Source organism: Venustampulla echinocandica, assembly GCF_003357145.1.
Source record: "Venustampulla echinocandica strain BP 5553 chromosome Unknown scaffold_14, whole genome shotgun sequence".
Lineage (NCBI taxonomy): Eukaryota > Fungi > Ascomycota > Leotiomycetes > Helotiales > Pleuroascaceae > Venustampulla > Venustampulla echinocandica.
Window position 1 is genome coordinate 437,336 of NW_022474219.1, and position 15,991 is coordinate 453,326.

Consider the following 15,991-nt stretch of genomic DNA (forward strand, 5'->3'; position numbering starts at 1 on the left):
AAGAGGTACAGCGGACGGAAATGCTGGGAGGGAAATGGTGATGATGTTGGACGACGCGAAGTCAAAATCCGCGTCGTGAATTCGGAGCTCGGGATTTGTGCCATGGATTCCAGGTCAATACAAAGTACAAACACCAACATACCTATCTACCTGAAACCTGGGTATGCAGCATTGAGATATGAGCCTTATAGTCAATTTAGCCTGATAAAACCTAGGGAGTTGGTTTTATTAATATCACTTCAGTTGACTAACTACGCCCTATAATTCCCTGTCCCACTCATCTTCTAGGATAAGTCGACTGAATACTACCTAGGTAGGTTCGTAATGGCAAATTTCAAGTTAGGAATAATACTCCCACACCACAGATTCAGGGAGGTACGTGAAGAGGAACTAATATCGATGGAAGTATAGGGGGTTCATAACACCAGTGTATTTTCAAATGTCGTTCTGATCTTTACCTTTTCGTATCTAATATTGTTCTTCAGCCCTGATCATCTTCCACAACGCAGCTCTGGTAGTTTCGTCCTCGAAAACATTCCGTAGCAAGCTGTCCAGTTCAACCGTTGATTTTTCGATCGAGCCCTTCTTGTTGGGATCCTTATCACCCAAACGTGATTGCCAATACTTTGTAAATGCCGTGATCTGCTGCACAAGGACCTTCTCCAACTCCTTCCTTGCATCCAATAGGTGGTCAACAACAGTAGGAAGCAGCTTGCCCTTCAAAAGAGGTGTAAAATATGCTAGAGGATTAAAGAGCTGCTTCCTATCCTGGAGTTCCTTGATAGTCTCCCATATCGGTGTGAAGTCAAACTCGGCAGACTGCCGGATAGAGTCTGGTAATTCATGTGTCATGAATAAGGTTTCGATGAGCATCAGGTTTTTGATGAGGAATAATTGTGCATCCATGATGGTAGAATTGCGTTTGATGATTGTCGCTGCTTTCTGAAGAGATTCGGTCGCTTGGTGGACAATCTCGTAGAGCACATCACCTGTTCTCTGGAAAGAATGTAAATACAGCAGCCAGAATTAAATAGAACGGGTTACTTACGGGTCTGTCATATACTCTATCGTTATACATGACTAATAGTTTAATGGCAGTCTTTACGGTTGGATATGCATTTGACATGCCCGGGCTCGCTTGTGTATGGGCGTCTCCATGTGCTTCGCTATCAAGTGCTTCGCTCGTCGCCACCGCTTTATTCTCATCGACCGGGGCTGTGGCGGGTTTGATGGCAATTTGAAGATCATCGGGCGACGGCTTGAAGTGTTCGATTTCGGCAGCTGCTTTGAGGAAGAGTGCGTCTGAGAGCGGCCAGAGATGCTTGTCAAGTAGGACATGCGCCGTCAATTTCTGAGCCTCCCGGGTTCTATCGCTGTCAAAGTCCTCATTCGACGTCAGATAATTCGCCTCTAACCAGCTAGTCAGACCGCAAATACGTGTTAGGTCGCAATTGCTGAGATATGGTGTTAAGAACGTGTAGAGGGTTGCTAGATGTGAAAATCGATTCTCTTCGATCTTCTCTGCCAGCTCCCCATCCTTGTTCCAGTTGGGACCATCTTGGAAGAACTTTTCCACGAGGGTAAGTTCGTTGTAACAGATGTCAAAAACGTATTGGATACAACGTCTCACAAATGATTTGAAATCTGTTTCTGGTTTTGGATCGCTGGCGGCAAATTTCCGGAGACTCTTCAGTACCAAGGGGCCAACTGGCTCACGGCTCTTGATATAGGTGTCGACGACTTGTTTGTAGAACTCAGGCCATTGTTGGACATTAGCACTTCGACTATTGAACCCGCTGTTATCGCTGAATGGAAATTCGGTGGTCCGTAGAAGCTTCTCGACCTGAGGACCTAGGTCTGAGATGACTGTCTCGTATTTGCCGTACAAAAGGATGTACTCTGCAGTCTCTGTTTGTTCCTTCAATCGAAGCTGTTTGGTGGCATCGTCGGTTACCTCGCGCAAAGCGTTCGAGAATGCCATCTGCACAAGACTGAGAGATTTCTCAAGAAGAGATGTATATCGGGTCTTGTAAATACTTGAATCTCGGTAAGTTGGCTATGTGAGTTAGCGCAGTTCAAGTTTAAAACTGGTAAGCTCGTGATGGTGTCACGTAATTGTCTCTTGAAGTAAGAGTAGCCCAATAGCACGATTCGAAGCAAAGTGAAAGCTTACATGTTGGTCCATGAAATCTATACATGTATTCAAATTCATAAGCATGTCTAGAAAGTCATCACTTCTAATCAATCTCCCCGCACCCGGAGCGTTGAGACGACGAGTCAGAGGTTCTAGATATGCATAATACTGCAGCTCTGTTCCTACCTCATCGGCTAGATCACGAAGGCGGTTTTGGTCTGATAAGAGATCTTCACATTGGCTCTGAAATGCTGTCGTTTCAGACTCAACGGCTTTAAAAGATTCAGATAGTGTGGCTAGTAGGTCCAATGCAGACGTAGTGTCGCTGAGGAGGTTATCAAGATGCCGTGCCGATAATGCCAACTGATCTCTATACAGTCTATTTTCAAATATTAGTAGAGATTCATGATAAGAGCTTCACCTAGCTTGGCATACTGGTACTCCTCGTGACTCGCATTTAACAACTCTTCTTCGCACTCCTCGTACGAGGCATCGAGAGGGCGATTCCCCAGGCCCACTTCTAGAGGTTCGAAGGGATCTCGAACTGTTTGCCCCTTGGACTCTTTATCCAGGTAGCCAACAGCGATCTCATAGAAATTGCCATACGATTTGGCTCTTCTGGCTAATGTGGCTTTAGGTGGGCCATTAGAATCTGCGGTCTCCTCGAAGAGCTCAAGTATTGATCCAGATGGTCCAGGTATCTGGTTGTTCCCCTACTGGACTCATTAATAGCGTGCTTGTATACTGCAGTGGGGTAGCTGACATTGGTTTGTTTTAACATGGACTCCCCACGACGATGCTTTGATGCCTGGGCATCGTCCTTGTGGGAGCTTGGTTCAGGCACATAACTGTACCAGGAATCTTCATACATTTTTTTCAGCAGAGAACATTCAAAGCAAACCGAGATGGGATTGTTGTTGAGCGGGCTGAGATGAATTCGTGTTCTGTTAGGTACACGAAGGAATGTATGCGCACGGGCCACATCGAACCTTTACAGTGTTTACAAATAATTCATGGCCAATCGCGCACACAAACGAGAAATTGAACTGTCAGGTTCTGAAATGCCACAATAGTGTATTAATTGAAGTAAAAACCTGCCCCTAATAATACGATAATTGATTCCAGGGGAGCAGTGACTAGTGGTGATGCTGCTATACGGTTTATTGCAGTTGCCGTTGGCGTTGGGAGGTATTAGGGATATTAAATGTTGTTTCTAGAAATTTATACACAGTACGATTATATACTAGCCCTCGGCCGGCGCACTATCTAAGCAGAACAAGTCCTCCGCAGTTAGTCCAAGGACCGGCTCCAGGGCTGCAGAGGCGTCGCAACCTCCGATCTCCTCCCGGAATAGCACACTATAACTAGCAGCATGGTTTCCAATATCACCTGCATCAATTCTCTCCCCATCCCAGCTCAGCAGTGGCATTCCCGCGACCTTCGGAAGACTTCCACTAAAAGGTAAGAGGGTCAGGAGGGGTTTAGTAATTAGCGGAGTCTCTGTGTGTTTAAGAGACAGGTGCCGGTCAGGATCAGCGGTTAGCTCTCCCTGGTCAGACTCTGCCCCCATCTCGACATCCTCCCTATACTCGTCAGGCGGTAGATATAGATCGTTGTGAAGGGTGACAAGAGAATCTGTTTTCTCTAGACCTGGATATAAGAGCCAGTACCCCCGAGCGCGGATGAGCTTCAAGACATGCTCGAGCCAAGAAGGGTACGTCTTGCTAACCAACTTCTCGTTCAATGTCGGTGGGGTGGGTAGATTATGTTGCGATGTAAGAAGTCGAGCTACAAAATCATGGAGCTCAACCCATTTATCCCCAAAATATAAAGCTGCATTGCTATTTGGTGCTTGCCAGAGGAAGGGAGTGACGTCCGACGTATTAGTGGCTGGTGGCGTGAACGCAGAAGAATCGTTGAGGTATGTTGAAGGGAGATCCAAGCTGATTCCCATCATATTATAATGTAAGGCCGGGTTATCATTCGAATATCTGTGCTCTAACAATGTATACTTGAGGTAGTGAAAGAATAGAGGTGAAAGCTCTGCCTGGGGCGAGAGCACTAGAACATGGGATGTCCACGGATCGGCGGGCCAAAAAGTTTCGAGAAAACGGATCGAATTTTCTTCCGCTGTAGCTTTATGTTGGGAAATTCGATGATGCAATGTCAGCAAGCTGCCCGAATTATCAACCCTATTCGGGGGCCACTTAAATCGAGCTAAATATTCTTTGGTAGGTTCGTCAATCTGGTTGGGTAATTCGATTGTTAAACGCGGCGGCGCACTGGAGAAAAAGTCTGCCCTCGTTAAAGAGTCGAGCAATCTCATCAATGACCCGGAGGCGGAAGGCTGAGCATGCACAGCAATGTCAATACTGGCCATGTTCCAGGCTAGAAAGGTTTAGTCACGGCCGGAGAAGAAAGTGAGGATGACTTACCACTTAGTGAGGAGCTATCCAATAATGTGATCCACATCAAATTTTGTTCCGCATTCTCAGGGAGTTCTATTACTGTCTTTTGAAGAGCCAAGGCTCTCGCCTTGATACCCTTTAGAAAGAATGGCTCTTCTCCTCCTGACCCATCCACCAACGCTGCATTTGGTTTCACAAAGTTGTTGATATGATTGAAGGCTGCGGAACTACTGACTTCCATGCGAAAGTCGGTGCTAGTGGTAGAGAAATCAGGACGTGCATCTGAAGAAGTTAGACCCTCAAATCTCGCAGCGTTGGAGCACATATGGCATACCATGGAATAGGATCCCGCAATCCTCTGAAATACCATTTACCGATTTCAATATGTCTATCGAGATAGGGTCCCTCCCCATAAGAGCAAAATGTACAAAGTTCCTTTTGCGCATAGCCATGTCACAGGCGATAGGCAGCAAAATGGCAGCACTTTTCAAACTAGCAGCGGCGAAGAGCTGGGATCATTAGCAATGTTGTAGCAGCTTGAAGGACCATAACACTCACGATATCTCGGTTGTATAGATCAGCAGGTCTTGCCGTCGGAGCGGCCCGAAGTGACGAGGCAAGCTTATAAAACTTGATCGGGCCATTGAAATTACGTCGTAGTATTTCCACTCCGTCCTCTTCTTGCTCTTGCTTGTGCTTATGTGGAGGTTCCGCAGATGACGTCTTCAAACCTGTCGGGAGTGCTGGTGTCGGTCCGCTATCTGGGGGGTTGTAATATGGCCGCTTTCTTGGAGGGCCGAGATCAGTTGGTATGTTGTTGAAAAAATAGTAAAGGGCGATTAAAGCCAACACGCCCAATGCGAACCGCCGTATGCTTCTTCGATGCGGCGCATGAGGCAGCCGCCGCGGCTCCCAGAGGAGCCCCAGCCCCAACCCAAGGGGATTCGTTATCTTCGTGCCTGGCCTGTGGTCATCGTCTCGTTTCCCCAGCTCGACGTCGCCGGGGAACAACCGTGGTGGGAGGGGCATTGCGCGCTCCGCTCGTCGCAGCCCGCTCCTCCGTTCAAGCTTAAGCCAGCGGGGTCGATGCCATACGTCCCCCAGGACAGAACCTGGAATGCCCTCACAGGGCGCTAATACCTAGGTATATAGGAGGAGGAGGAGGAGGAGGAATGCGCGGACGGCAGTACTTCGCAGTAGTCGCAGCGTAGGATTCAGAGCAACAACAACCGTGGGGCCGGCGGCATTGAGCATCAACTAGGGGTGCGGTGGGAAAATGATGGTGCCCTGGAACTGGGAGGGTGAGCGTAAGAGTGAGTTCGCAGATCTCAAATACCGGGCAGGTTTTGGGGTCGGTTTTGAATATAAGGTCGAATTTGACTTGAGATGTTACGAGTACCTTACCTAGCGGCGGCTGCGCCAGATTTAGCCCCAGATAGCGCATGTGGAGTGACGATATCCGCTTATCTTATCAGCGCATCTACAGTACAGGTACTCATTAAAACAGCTGGGAGTGTATACCTTGACCATGCCCTTCCCCTTGAGTTACGGGAGGACGTGTAAGTGGAAGGGAAGAGGGTTCATATGATAAGGTTTTAATACTGCGCCGCGACTGCAATTGCCCTCCACAAAATTGCGCCGCGAGCTGGAACAGCCCTCCAACCTGTCGTCTAATCCTCGACTCAATTTGCACCGCGACATTGATACATCCGGTCAATGATGTGATGTTGAGGAGGGTTGTTGGATCAACGAGCCTGCTCCAAGACTTGGAGTTTGTGAGCAGCAAGGCGTGTCTGCTGCTCCCGCACAAGATCAGCCCCAGATCCTCCCCCAATTCTCTACTCCACTACAGGATCAGATTAACCAGCAAGACATCAGCAGTATCACTCGAGCACGTCGATGGAGTCGCGCCTCGCTCCCTGCCCAAGCTTCCCAACAACGGCGATGATAGATGGACTGATGATGGAATGGCTGAATTGGAGAAAGAACTAGAGCTAGCTTTGGTAGAGCAAGTGAATTCATCAGCGACCAGCGCACCAGGCTCCCCCATCCTCGTTTGGTCGAGGCATCACAGGACGAGATCAAAAGTCAAAGAATGGACTGATCCCACTGGTAGCAGACCAGAAGAGCTGCGAGATGCTTCTCGATATGGCACCCCAGCTCAGGGCCTTGAGGAGTTGGAGCAGCGGGAGACTCAAGTGGCGGTGGAAACACTAGAGAGGAGGGAACTACAGGAGGACGAGCTGATCTGGGGCACCCATCTTTTTATGCATTGGGGACTGGAGTGAGACTCTGCATGTGCTATAGTGTTTTGCATCCATCGGGGTCATACTTGGATATCTGCTTGCTTGTTGGAAGGGCTTTGGAGGGTTTTGAGCGGCAAGGCCTCGTTGCTCCCGTTGCAGTCGTCTCGTCTTCGGCGGCTACATGTTCTTCTGGCTCTATAGGCACGCCCGTAGATGGGAGTGCAACAACTCCGGCGATGTAATCTCAGGAAACTCGAATACTGCACAGACTAGAAACTATCGAGATCAAAAGGCACGTTTACGGATTCCGCGACGCATAGTGTGACTGTTTGATGGATGGAGCTTTACGGAAAGTGTAAAGAAAGTATGGAGGAAAGTTGCTTGTTCGGGAGATACTTGATTGTGGGAAGGGGGGGAAACGTCTGGGTGTAATTTGAGGAGAATTGTATGTTTTTGGGGCTGCAGGACGGGGCTTTGGCGTCTTTCTGAGGGGTTGATGGGTTTAAGATCGGTGCGGAGATGTAAACAGTAAGAGATAGTGAGGGTGGGTAATGTAGCGAGCATTTGTAGAATAATAGGTTCGCTTACGTTGACGCTAACTATTTAGTCTATCTGCTAAGCCCGGTTGGTCAATCTCGCCTATTAGTCAATGGGCCCTCCAATTAGTCAATACACCACCCCATACGTCAATTCAATATATATTGACTTTTGGGCCACCCCATTACTCAATATTGACGTATCGGATATATTAACACCCTATTGGTCAATTTAATATACAATTATTAGGTTCCTGCCCTACCCTCCTGAATTGCCTTAGCCTTAACTGAAGCCACTTTTGTTCTTTTCGCCCGTACAGCCTGAGCCTCCCTTTGAGGCTCCATCCTCCTTTTGCTACTAGTACGACCTGCAGCTTGTTGTACAGAGACAGTACCACGATTATTAAATAACTGAACAGCTTTATTAAGCGTAATACAGTCCTTTTTGTGTACCGCGCCTGTTTTGGGAAGGTTGGAGTATATATCCTGACTATGGAGCTTATTCAAAGTCCCAGGGGAATGAATACAGGTCAGCTGACCCTATTGTATAAGTAGAATATACTCCTAAGACTTAATTAGTAATAAATAAAATAATAAGAATATAACTTACTTTATACTCTTTTCGTAATACCTGTACAGGTATTCTACTTACCTCATTCCCTACCCTTAGCTTTTTTGGGATCTGTAAARTAGCTACCTCCTGATCACTATACTCAACTACCTGCCCCTTTTCAGCCCTAACTATACGCTCAGCTGTAACTTTATTATACTCACTTACTCTCTTATTTAATTCAGAGAGTAAGTGCTCCTCCTCAGCCTGAGGCTCCTCCTGATTGGCTATACCTAGCTCACCCTCCTCCTCCTCATCAGTACTCTCTTCAGCAAGCTCTCTGTTCTAGTTTTGGGGCGAGATATTCGGCCAATTAAGAGGCTCCCTGCCAAACTATACTTGGTATAAGGTAATACTTTTTAGTAAAGTAGAAGGTCTAGTTGTATTAATTACCCAGGTAATAATAGGGAGTAATTTTGACTATTCTTTAATACTTGTATTACCCTGCGCAGCCTGTAGCCGGGCCTTAAAGATCTTATTAGCTACTTCTACGGATCCTTGGGTTTGTGGGTAGTAAGCTCGGCCCCTGATTAGCTTAATTACCTTCTCTTTAAGAAGGTCTTCAAGTTCCCCTTTAAATTCAGTTCTATTATCAATTACCTTATACTTTATTAGCTTATATAATACTAAAGATAGAATAGAGCTACTTACAGCTTTTTTGGGCACCCATTACTGTCTAACCACGTCCGTAAAGGGGTAGCCACTTCAAGGGCTGTCTTGCCCTCCAAGGGCTACAGCCAAATATACTTGGAAAAGTGGCACTTAAGCTACGCAATCCAGTAGTACGACCCGTCGGCCATAGATCGAAAGTCAATTAGATCAAGAACCATTCTCTCTCCTAGATAGTGCGATTTAATTGGCTGAAGGGGAAGCTTCCCTTTTTACTGTATAGCTCTATTACATTGAGTACATCTTTGTATAACCTATTCTACGTCCTCCCGTGAGATACCGTAGTATAGTTGCTACAGGCGTTCAAATGTTGGTTTGACTTCTATTTATTATTAGTATAGAGTTTATATATAAAGTTACAACTTACTATAATATAATAGTTTTTCGTGTGTAGAACAGATAATTTCAAAGGCATCTGAGTAACAGACAGCATACCTTGCAGGGTATAGATTACCTGACTTATCTACCCTACCCCGACGATAGATTTGACCTTTTTGAAGCTCAAAGTTATCCAAACAATAGTACTTTGTATTAATCTCCTCCTGCCTTTCCTTTTTGGAGAGCCCTTGAGGCCCTGCCTTTGGGTTCTCCAAATACCAACGGTAGTCGTACCGCTTACGGCTAGTAAGAACCTTCTTTGATTCTCCTTGAGCAAAGCGCTTATCCCAGGCCTCCTCAATCTCTGCTGACCAATTATCTGCTTTCTCCTGGCCAGCAGGAGCCTCTGGGGAGGAGGGGAGAAAGGAAGTACCTGAAGTATGGACTAATGGATTAGTAATATCAATATATTGATCATGGCGGCCGTATACCCTGTTACGTGGAGTAAAAGGGGGGGTGGAAGTAGAAGTAGAAGCTATATTGGTATATATAAATGGGGGTGGAAAATAATTGATTTGGATAAGTGGGTAGAAATGAATTACAAAGTTGTACTTTGACTAGAATTTGATGATAGGTATAGTACTATTTATTAACAAACTATCATTTTCTAGAGAATAAGAGTATTTGGAATTAATCYAAAGGTAAAACTAACTATTTTCCTGGAAGTRCAGATCCCGTGATTTTTGTACATGGAAGTGGAGATCCCGTGATTTAAGCCCCTTAAAGCCCCCCTAATTGACTGATCGCTGTATTAACTAACGGGCTATGATTGATAATCCTATTAATCAATATGCCTTTAATATACTACCCTAGAAGTCAATATATATTGAGTAATAGGGTGGTATATTGGTTAATGGGGAGAAATTGAGGTATGGGGTGGTATATTGACCAATTGGAGGGTCCGATTAGTCAATAGGCGAAATTGACCAACCGGGCTTAGCATATCGCTAAAGTTTGGACCGTGTAATCGGACCCCAAAAGGGCTGGCTCCGACAAATGATAAGTAGTCTCCTACTATTTCCTACTTGCCTTCGTATATACCAATTAAACACTTGCTCAAGCCAGACAAGCTTAAATTATCGTTACACTATCCTGTACTCGGTGCACCAAAGTGTGCCTTATCCCTAATATTCAATTCACCTAACCAAGAGTCTCATAGATCATAGCTTTCCTCTTTGTATATTAACATTAGTGGTAGATCTTTCCTACTCGTAGATATACATGCCATAAGAGTAATAAACTCTCGTGAACCATCCTAGGTAGCTTGACGGACACACCCTGAATCATGTGCCTCTTTAGACATGATTCTCTTCAAGGCGTATAGTAGACTAATCAGAAACCCTTTCTCATCCTAGTTATATATATTATCAGCCATCAAGTTGTACTTTTCGATTGCATGGAGTAACTGTCGAGTTTTAGTCAGTATCTCTATAAATAAGATATAAATAAGAAGTAACATAAAAGTAAGGATGAACAAGATCAAAGAATATCTTATATAAGTAGGGGCATATTCGCCATTTACTCGTATATTATCGATATTGCGCAAATACAGACTTTTCAGGGCCTTTGGATGTCTCCTAATAAACCCTATGGTCCAGTTCTTATTTACCACCGTCCCAACCATCTCTTCTGCAAAAATTCTTGACCATTTGAGTTGTTAGGGGCATACCTTGGTCGGCAAGACAGTTGATATGATATATAAGCTCTTGTTCTTGTTCGTCAGTTAGACAGAAGCGGTGATCAGAGAGGTAGGCTCCGCGGGAGGTGGTTTGGCCTTTGAATCGTTTGGACAGTGTCATACGCTCAATGCCCGATTTGAGTTGCATTAAGACGAAGAAAAGAGTTCATTTCAGCCAGGGCTGATTCTATATCACCGTCGTGACACATGGTGGTGGGTAAATAGGAGGCAAAAGGTGTGGTGGGGAAAGTGTACAAATCGAGAATTTTGGGAATGTAAAGTGGATATCGCAGGTTTTGTAACCGACATGTTTGTGGCCGACAAGTCTTGTGTAGGCTTTTTTAGGCACAAAATCGCGGGGTGGAACGCGGCTGACATTTGGGACTTAGCTTCGCTGAGCTGGTGCTACTGAAAAACAGAGTCAAATATAGAAGTGAAGACTTCTCTCACAGGGGAAGGAAATGGGGATATTGCACGAAACATGCATTAAGCTAGTAAGAGATTACACTTGATGAAGGCAAATATGTGTTGTTTGGCGTTGGTGGGTGGTATTGTCTTATTCAAGACAATTCTAACCATTAAAAGTCAAATTCCCCTCTGTCTTCAATAACACTCATTAAATCAACGCTGTAGCTCCCATGGAAACCCATGTGATTGTCATGAACCACCCTAGTACATTGCGAACTCAAGTACCAGGTGTGGTGGAAGCCGCCCAACCAGCAGCGCTCATCGAGCCCGGGAGTGAGACTTCATCTCATTGCATGGAGATCTGCCCGTACGAAACCTAGCAGTGCAGTCAATACATTTCAGTCCTCTAACCTGTCAAAACCAAGACCGGTCACAATCAAAGGGGAAGCAATCACACCAAAGGAAACTAACCGCCAAGATCTGGGGAGTAATCATAGACTCGGGACTCCGTTATGTACAACACATCGGAAATGCAACAACCAAGGGCCATCTTGCCGCTACGGCATTAAAACGACCGAGCCGGGCGAAATAGAAGTTTCAAGTTCAAGATGACTTCTTCCAAATTATAAACACTAAGAGTACCCTAATAACAGATCCGTCAGAGCTGGGCCCCGAACCTAGTAATAGAAATGTCACTTACAGTCATTCTGGAATTGGCACGAACTACCCGCTCGCAATCCGAACCACCTTGAAGACGGCCATATCATGTGCATTTAGATTGGCACTAACAGAGATTCCACTGCCTGTGTGCCCACTATACAGTTCCGTCCAGGCGAAGGTCCCTGCGCCGAGTCCCGGCACGTCAGCAAAGTTGACTGACAAAGTCTGGGCACCGTCAGGAGCCACTAGGCCAACAACGACACCGTCAGAGAGCGGTCCCGCCCAGTAGGGATAGAGCTGGCCAGAAACGGGGGAGGCTGCCCCGCTGGGACGGAAGGTAGTTGCAGCCTTTCCGAGGGAATCTTGGTTGATGGCTAATAGGGCCTATAAATTAGTTATCAGCACCCGGACTAAAACAATGGAAGCAGTCGGTTGGGGGTTGAAGATAAAGAAATAATAGCTCTACATACTCTGTTTTTGATCAGATTAAGCCGCTCAGTTGTCAGCTTCGTCAGGTCTGTTCCCATGATAATAGGTGACTTCGAAATAGCCCATATACCGAAGTGGGTTCGCTCCTCGGCGGTTGTGAGCCTGCCGTTGCCAATTATCTGTTAAACAGTCTAGTGTCAGCGCAATATAACCATAAGAAGACACCAAAGTGCGGAGATTGGTCTCAGGTACCATCATATCTAGGTCGTTGAATCCGTAAGCAGCAGAGTAAGAGGCAATTGGTGCTGCCTCACTAGCGATGCGCACAACATCTGCCCAATTGCCCCAGTTATCGATGCTCATTCGCCAGCTATTCCCGACATCCGCTCCCCATGTCCAGACATTATCGCGTCCCCAGTTGCACAACGAGTAGAAAATGGGTCGTCCCGAGCTCAGCAGTGCATCTCGCATCTTAATGTACCACGTCTGCGAGCTTCCAGCAGGGTTAGTGCATGTTTGTTGTAGCCCTGCATTGCAAGGCGTGTAGCAATTATCATGCTTCCAGTAGTCGACCCCCCAACTGGCCAGCAATTTGGCGTCTTGCACTTCGTACCCTTGGCTGCCAGGGTGCCCAGCACAAGTCATAGTGCCGGCATCACCATACAACCCGAATTTCAGACCCATTGAGTGGATCTGGTCTGTCAGCGCCTTAATGCCCTGGGGAAATTTATTGGGGTCTGGAACAAGATAGCCAGAGCTATTGCGGGATGTGGTGGACCAGCAGTCGTCAATGTTGATATAGGTATAGCCAACATCTCTAAGGCCGAGGTTGATGAAAGCGCTTGCGGTGTTGAGGGCTACAACTGCAGTAGCAGCTTCACAGCCGCCTTGGTTCTGGGATAATTAAAATACTGTTCAAGTTGGCACCCATTTAATATGCGGTGAACGAAAGGAGAATGTTTGCATACCCAGCTATTCCAGCCTAGAGCAGGGGTCTTCCCAAGACCATTCATAAGTCGACGGTCAAGATTGTCGGGCTTCTCTGATACAGTTTGTGGCAGGCTGCGAACAATATCTGCAGCCGCTAAGACTAACAACCCAGACCGCATGGTAAGAATTTTACAGAATGGATCGGACTCGATATAGTTACAATAACTTGAGGATGCAATGGTTGCAATGGTCGCAGGTGTGTCGCTGAGACTCGAATACGCACCCACAGACACGGTTACTTATACTCTTATTTGCTCTATTGAGCAAACTTAGTTCACAGGAAGGAGCTTTAATAGCCCGGAGTTTAAGATTTTAAATTGCGATTTGACTGAATAAAAGCATTTGCAATCTAATATTATATTCCTTTTCGCATTCCGCGAGGCGCACCAGTTAAGTGATTACGGCTAAAGCTACTGCATTTAATCCACTAGTTATAAGTTAATCCACTAGTGCAGCAATTAATATGCTAGTGGGAGTAGCGGGATAGATGGACACGGCTCCAGGAAGCATTGTGGTAATTGCTATTGTGGTTATTGTATTGTTTTCTCATCCTTACAAGGAGTATTACTCAAATGGTTGTTGTGAAGGCTCGGGTTACTCTGCTTAATCTATTGGTGCGGTAATCCATCCCCCAGGGCGGCAATCCTCCCTCTTCCCTGCCATTCCTTTCCTACTCGTTTCCTATCAATTTCTCATGCCTTTCGTTTCCAGGGACCGGAGGACGGAAAGCAATCAGAGTACGTGATGAGGGGGTTTTTAATTGGTCGGATTTTGAGGAGGTATGTAAGCTACAAGTACGCATCACCAGCTTAGGAACTGGCAACTTCCTCCTCAATCACGGGGTTTCCTTTCTCGTCATTGTCGCCATACAAGTGTACGCCAGTTACCTCGTCATTAAAGAGCCTATTGATTTCCTCGAGAGAGAGACCTTTTGTCTCGGGGAAGTAGAAAAATGTTGGAATGATGAAGATACACATGGTGCAGAGGAAGTACAGGTAGAATCTGAAAATAAGGATTAGTACGGGTATACTTTCATTGACGGAATTTGACAAGTCACGGAGGTGATGGATAGACTTACTTCCACTGAACAGCACCAAATGCTGTTGGTGACACTTCAAGGTATATCAACAGGGATATAAAATATCCTGATATAGAAATAGCCATGCCCTTCGCACGGATATGGGTTGGGAAGATCTCGGAAACATAAACGCTAAAATGTCCTTGGTCAGTATGCTTTATACTAGCATGCGTTTCAGAGGAGCTTACTATGAAGTAGCGTCTACGTTAAAGGAGAAGAAAAAGATATGAAGGAAGAGGAATACAACACTAGCAATTGCTGCAGCACGGGTCCCCGTCTCCAGATAGTTGGAGAAGGCGACACACTCGCCAATCAATGCAATGATGTCGCCGATCCAGCCACATTGTAGGGCACGGACACGGCCTATACGATCCAGCGTTAGAGCATTGAAGCAGTTGCCAAAAAATGCGAGTGTAATCCAGCATGATCCTAGCAGGAGTGTTTTGCTGGCGTCGAATCCTAGTGCGCCATACAAGAGGCCCTGGTAGTCTAGAGTTACAATGAGTATTGCGCTACAATGTTGATAGAGCTCGAGATGTACGTACTGCTTATAACCGTAGTTCCAGTTGTTTGCGATGCAAACATGACCGTAAAACCAATGATGATGCGCTTGCGGTACGACGGCTTCACGAACATCTCCTTCCAAGAAACGTCATTCTGCTTGTCGATATCATATTGCTGTCTGATCTGCGTATATTCGCGATAGGCGAATGAATTATCGGGATCGTCGACATCGCGGTGCAATCTCTGGACAATCTTGAGGGCTGCATCATCTCTATCTTTCGAAATCACTATTGGCCGGGTTAGCAAATCCTCGAGGCTTAGGTACGGGCGTTGAAGAGAGTACGTACGCCACCGGGGAGATTCAGGCAGGAACAAGACACCAACGGAGAGGACAAGTGGTGGTACGGCTTGGAGGACAAGCGGTACTCGCCATTGCGCCCCGTTGGCGTCGACGAAAAAAAAGCCATATCCAATCCAACTGCCGGAGGCAAAGCCAAAGGTGATGACAGCGCCGTGCAGACCCACCATCAGACCGCGCGAGTGCGGGGGAGAGACCTCTGTCTGGTACATGGGAATCAGGACCAGGATGAGACCTAGAGGGTCAGATAACATTCCACGCGCTGTCGACTGAGGAACTCACCAACACCAAAGCCGGACACGAAACGGACAAAGATAAACATGCCCAGGTTGACCGAGCCACCCTGAAGAGCGCCACCGATCGTAGCAACAATTGAAGCACCAAAAATCACACGTTTGCGGCCAAACCGGTCGGCCAGCAGGGAGGACGACAAGGCGCCCACCAGACCACCGGCCGTGTAGAGACCACTCATGGCGCCCTCAACGGCCGCGCGATTAGAGCGCGTGTCGAGCTGGAAGTAGGAACTGGAGCCACGGTTAGCGTCTAGTCAAGGCACGGGGGGGATTCTGCTATAACCAACATGAACGAGGGCTGTGCAAGGGTCGTGGAGATGATGCCGACGGAGTAGCCAAAGGCCAGGGAGCCAAAGGCCACAAAGAGCACAATGGCCACATTATAGGGGTTTCTTTTCTTCTCGGCCATGGCGGACGAAGGACTACGCAGAAGGTATAAGAAAAAGTATTCGAACTTGTTCCCTAGTGTGGACAGCGGCCATATTTATATACCGACCCTTGGTGTTGCAGGCCCGTGGGGTACGACAGCTTGTGGGGAGTTGGAGTTTGGAATCTGGGGTATGTCATCTGCGAACTTGGCCCGGATGAGGCAATGCTCCTCCCGGAACTGTA

General features: G+C 46.7%; 6 protein-coding genes across 6 annotated transcripts; 1 reads left to right on the forward strand and 5 right to left on the reverse strand.

The window, feature by feature from the left end:
• Positions 1-468: 468 nt before the first annotated feature.
• BP5553_10338 (Uncharacterized protein) lies at positions 469-3,005 on the reverse strand (the record flags this gene model as incomplete). Its single annotated transcript, XM_032018961.1, has 5 exons — positions 469-996; positions 1,049-2,056; positions 2,174-2,513; positions 2,570-2,847; positions 2,898-3,005. The coding sequence occupies 5 exons, from the start codon at positions 3,003-3,005 to the stop codon at positions 469-471; spliced, it is 2,262 nt and encodes a 753-aa protein (XP_031864985.1).
• A 372-nt stretch (positions 3,006-3,377) lies between these two features.
• Positions 3,378-5,571, reverse strand: BP5553_10339 (Uncharacterized protein; the record flags this gene model as incomplete). Its single annotated transcript, XM_032018962.1, has 4 exons — positions 3,378-4,522; positions 4,570-4,824; positions 4,877-5,051; positions 5,101-5,571. The coding sequence occupies 4 exons, from the start codon at positions 5,569-5,571 to the stop codon at positions 3,378-3,380; spliced, it is 2,046 nt and encodes a 681-aa protein (XP_031864986.1).
• Positions 5,572-5,928: 357 nt separating this feature from the next.
• On the forward strand, positions 5,929-6,830 carry BP5553_10340 (uncharacterized protein; the record flags this gene model as incomplete). The annotated part of the gene is made up of 2 exons (XM_032018963.1): positions 5,929-6,101; positions 6,395-6,830. 2 exons carry the CDS (start codon positions 5,929-5,931, stop codon positions 6,828-6,830), a joined length of 609 nt encoding a protein of 202 aa, XP_031864987.1.
• A 740-nt stretch (positions 6,831-7,570) lies between these two features.
• On the reverse strand, positions 7,571-8,604 carry BP5553_10341 (uncharacterized protein; the record flags this gene model as incomplete). Its single annotated transcript, XM_032018964.1, has 5 exons — positions 7,571-7,864; positions 7,935-7,955; positions 8,103-8,219; positions 8,478-8,506; positions 8,586-8,604. 5 exons carry the CDS (start codon positions 8,602-8,604, stop codon positions 7,571-7,573), a joined length of 480 nt encoding a protein of 159 aa, XP_031864988.1.
• Positions 8,605-11,790: 3,186 nt separating this feature from the next.
• On the reverse strand, positions 11,791-13,265 carry BP5553_10342 (Alpha-galactosidase; the record flags this gene model as incomplete). Its single annotated transcript, XM_032018965.1, has 4 exons — positions 11,791-12,111; positions 12,198-12,335; positions 12,409-13,050; positions 13,125-13,265. The coding sequence occupies 4 exons, from the start codon at positions 13,263-13,265 to the stop codon at positions 11,791-11,793; spliced, it is 1,242 nt and encodes a 413-aa protein (XP_031864989.1).
• Positions 13,266-13,955: 690 nt separating this feature from the next.
• Positions 13,956-15,788, reverse strand: BP5553_10343 (Uncharacterized protein; the record flags this gene model as incomplete). Its single annotated transcript, XM_032018966.1, has 7 exons — positions 13,956-14,148; positions 14,225-14,356; positions 14,413-14,713; positions 14,770-15,015; positions 15,076-15,321; positions 15,369-15,610; positions 15,667-15,788. 7 exons carry the CDS (start codon positions 15,786-15,788, stop codon positions 13,956-13,958), a joined length of 1,482 nt encoding a protein of 493 aa, XP_031864990.1.
• Between the last annotated feature and the right edge of the window lie 203 nt (positions 15,789-15,991).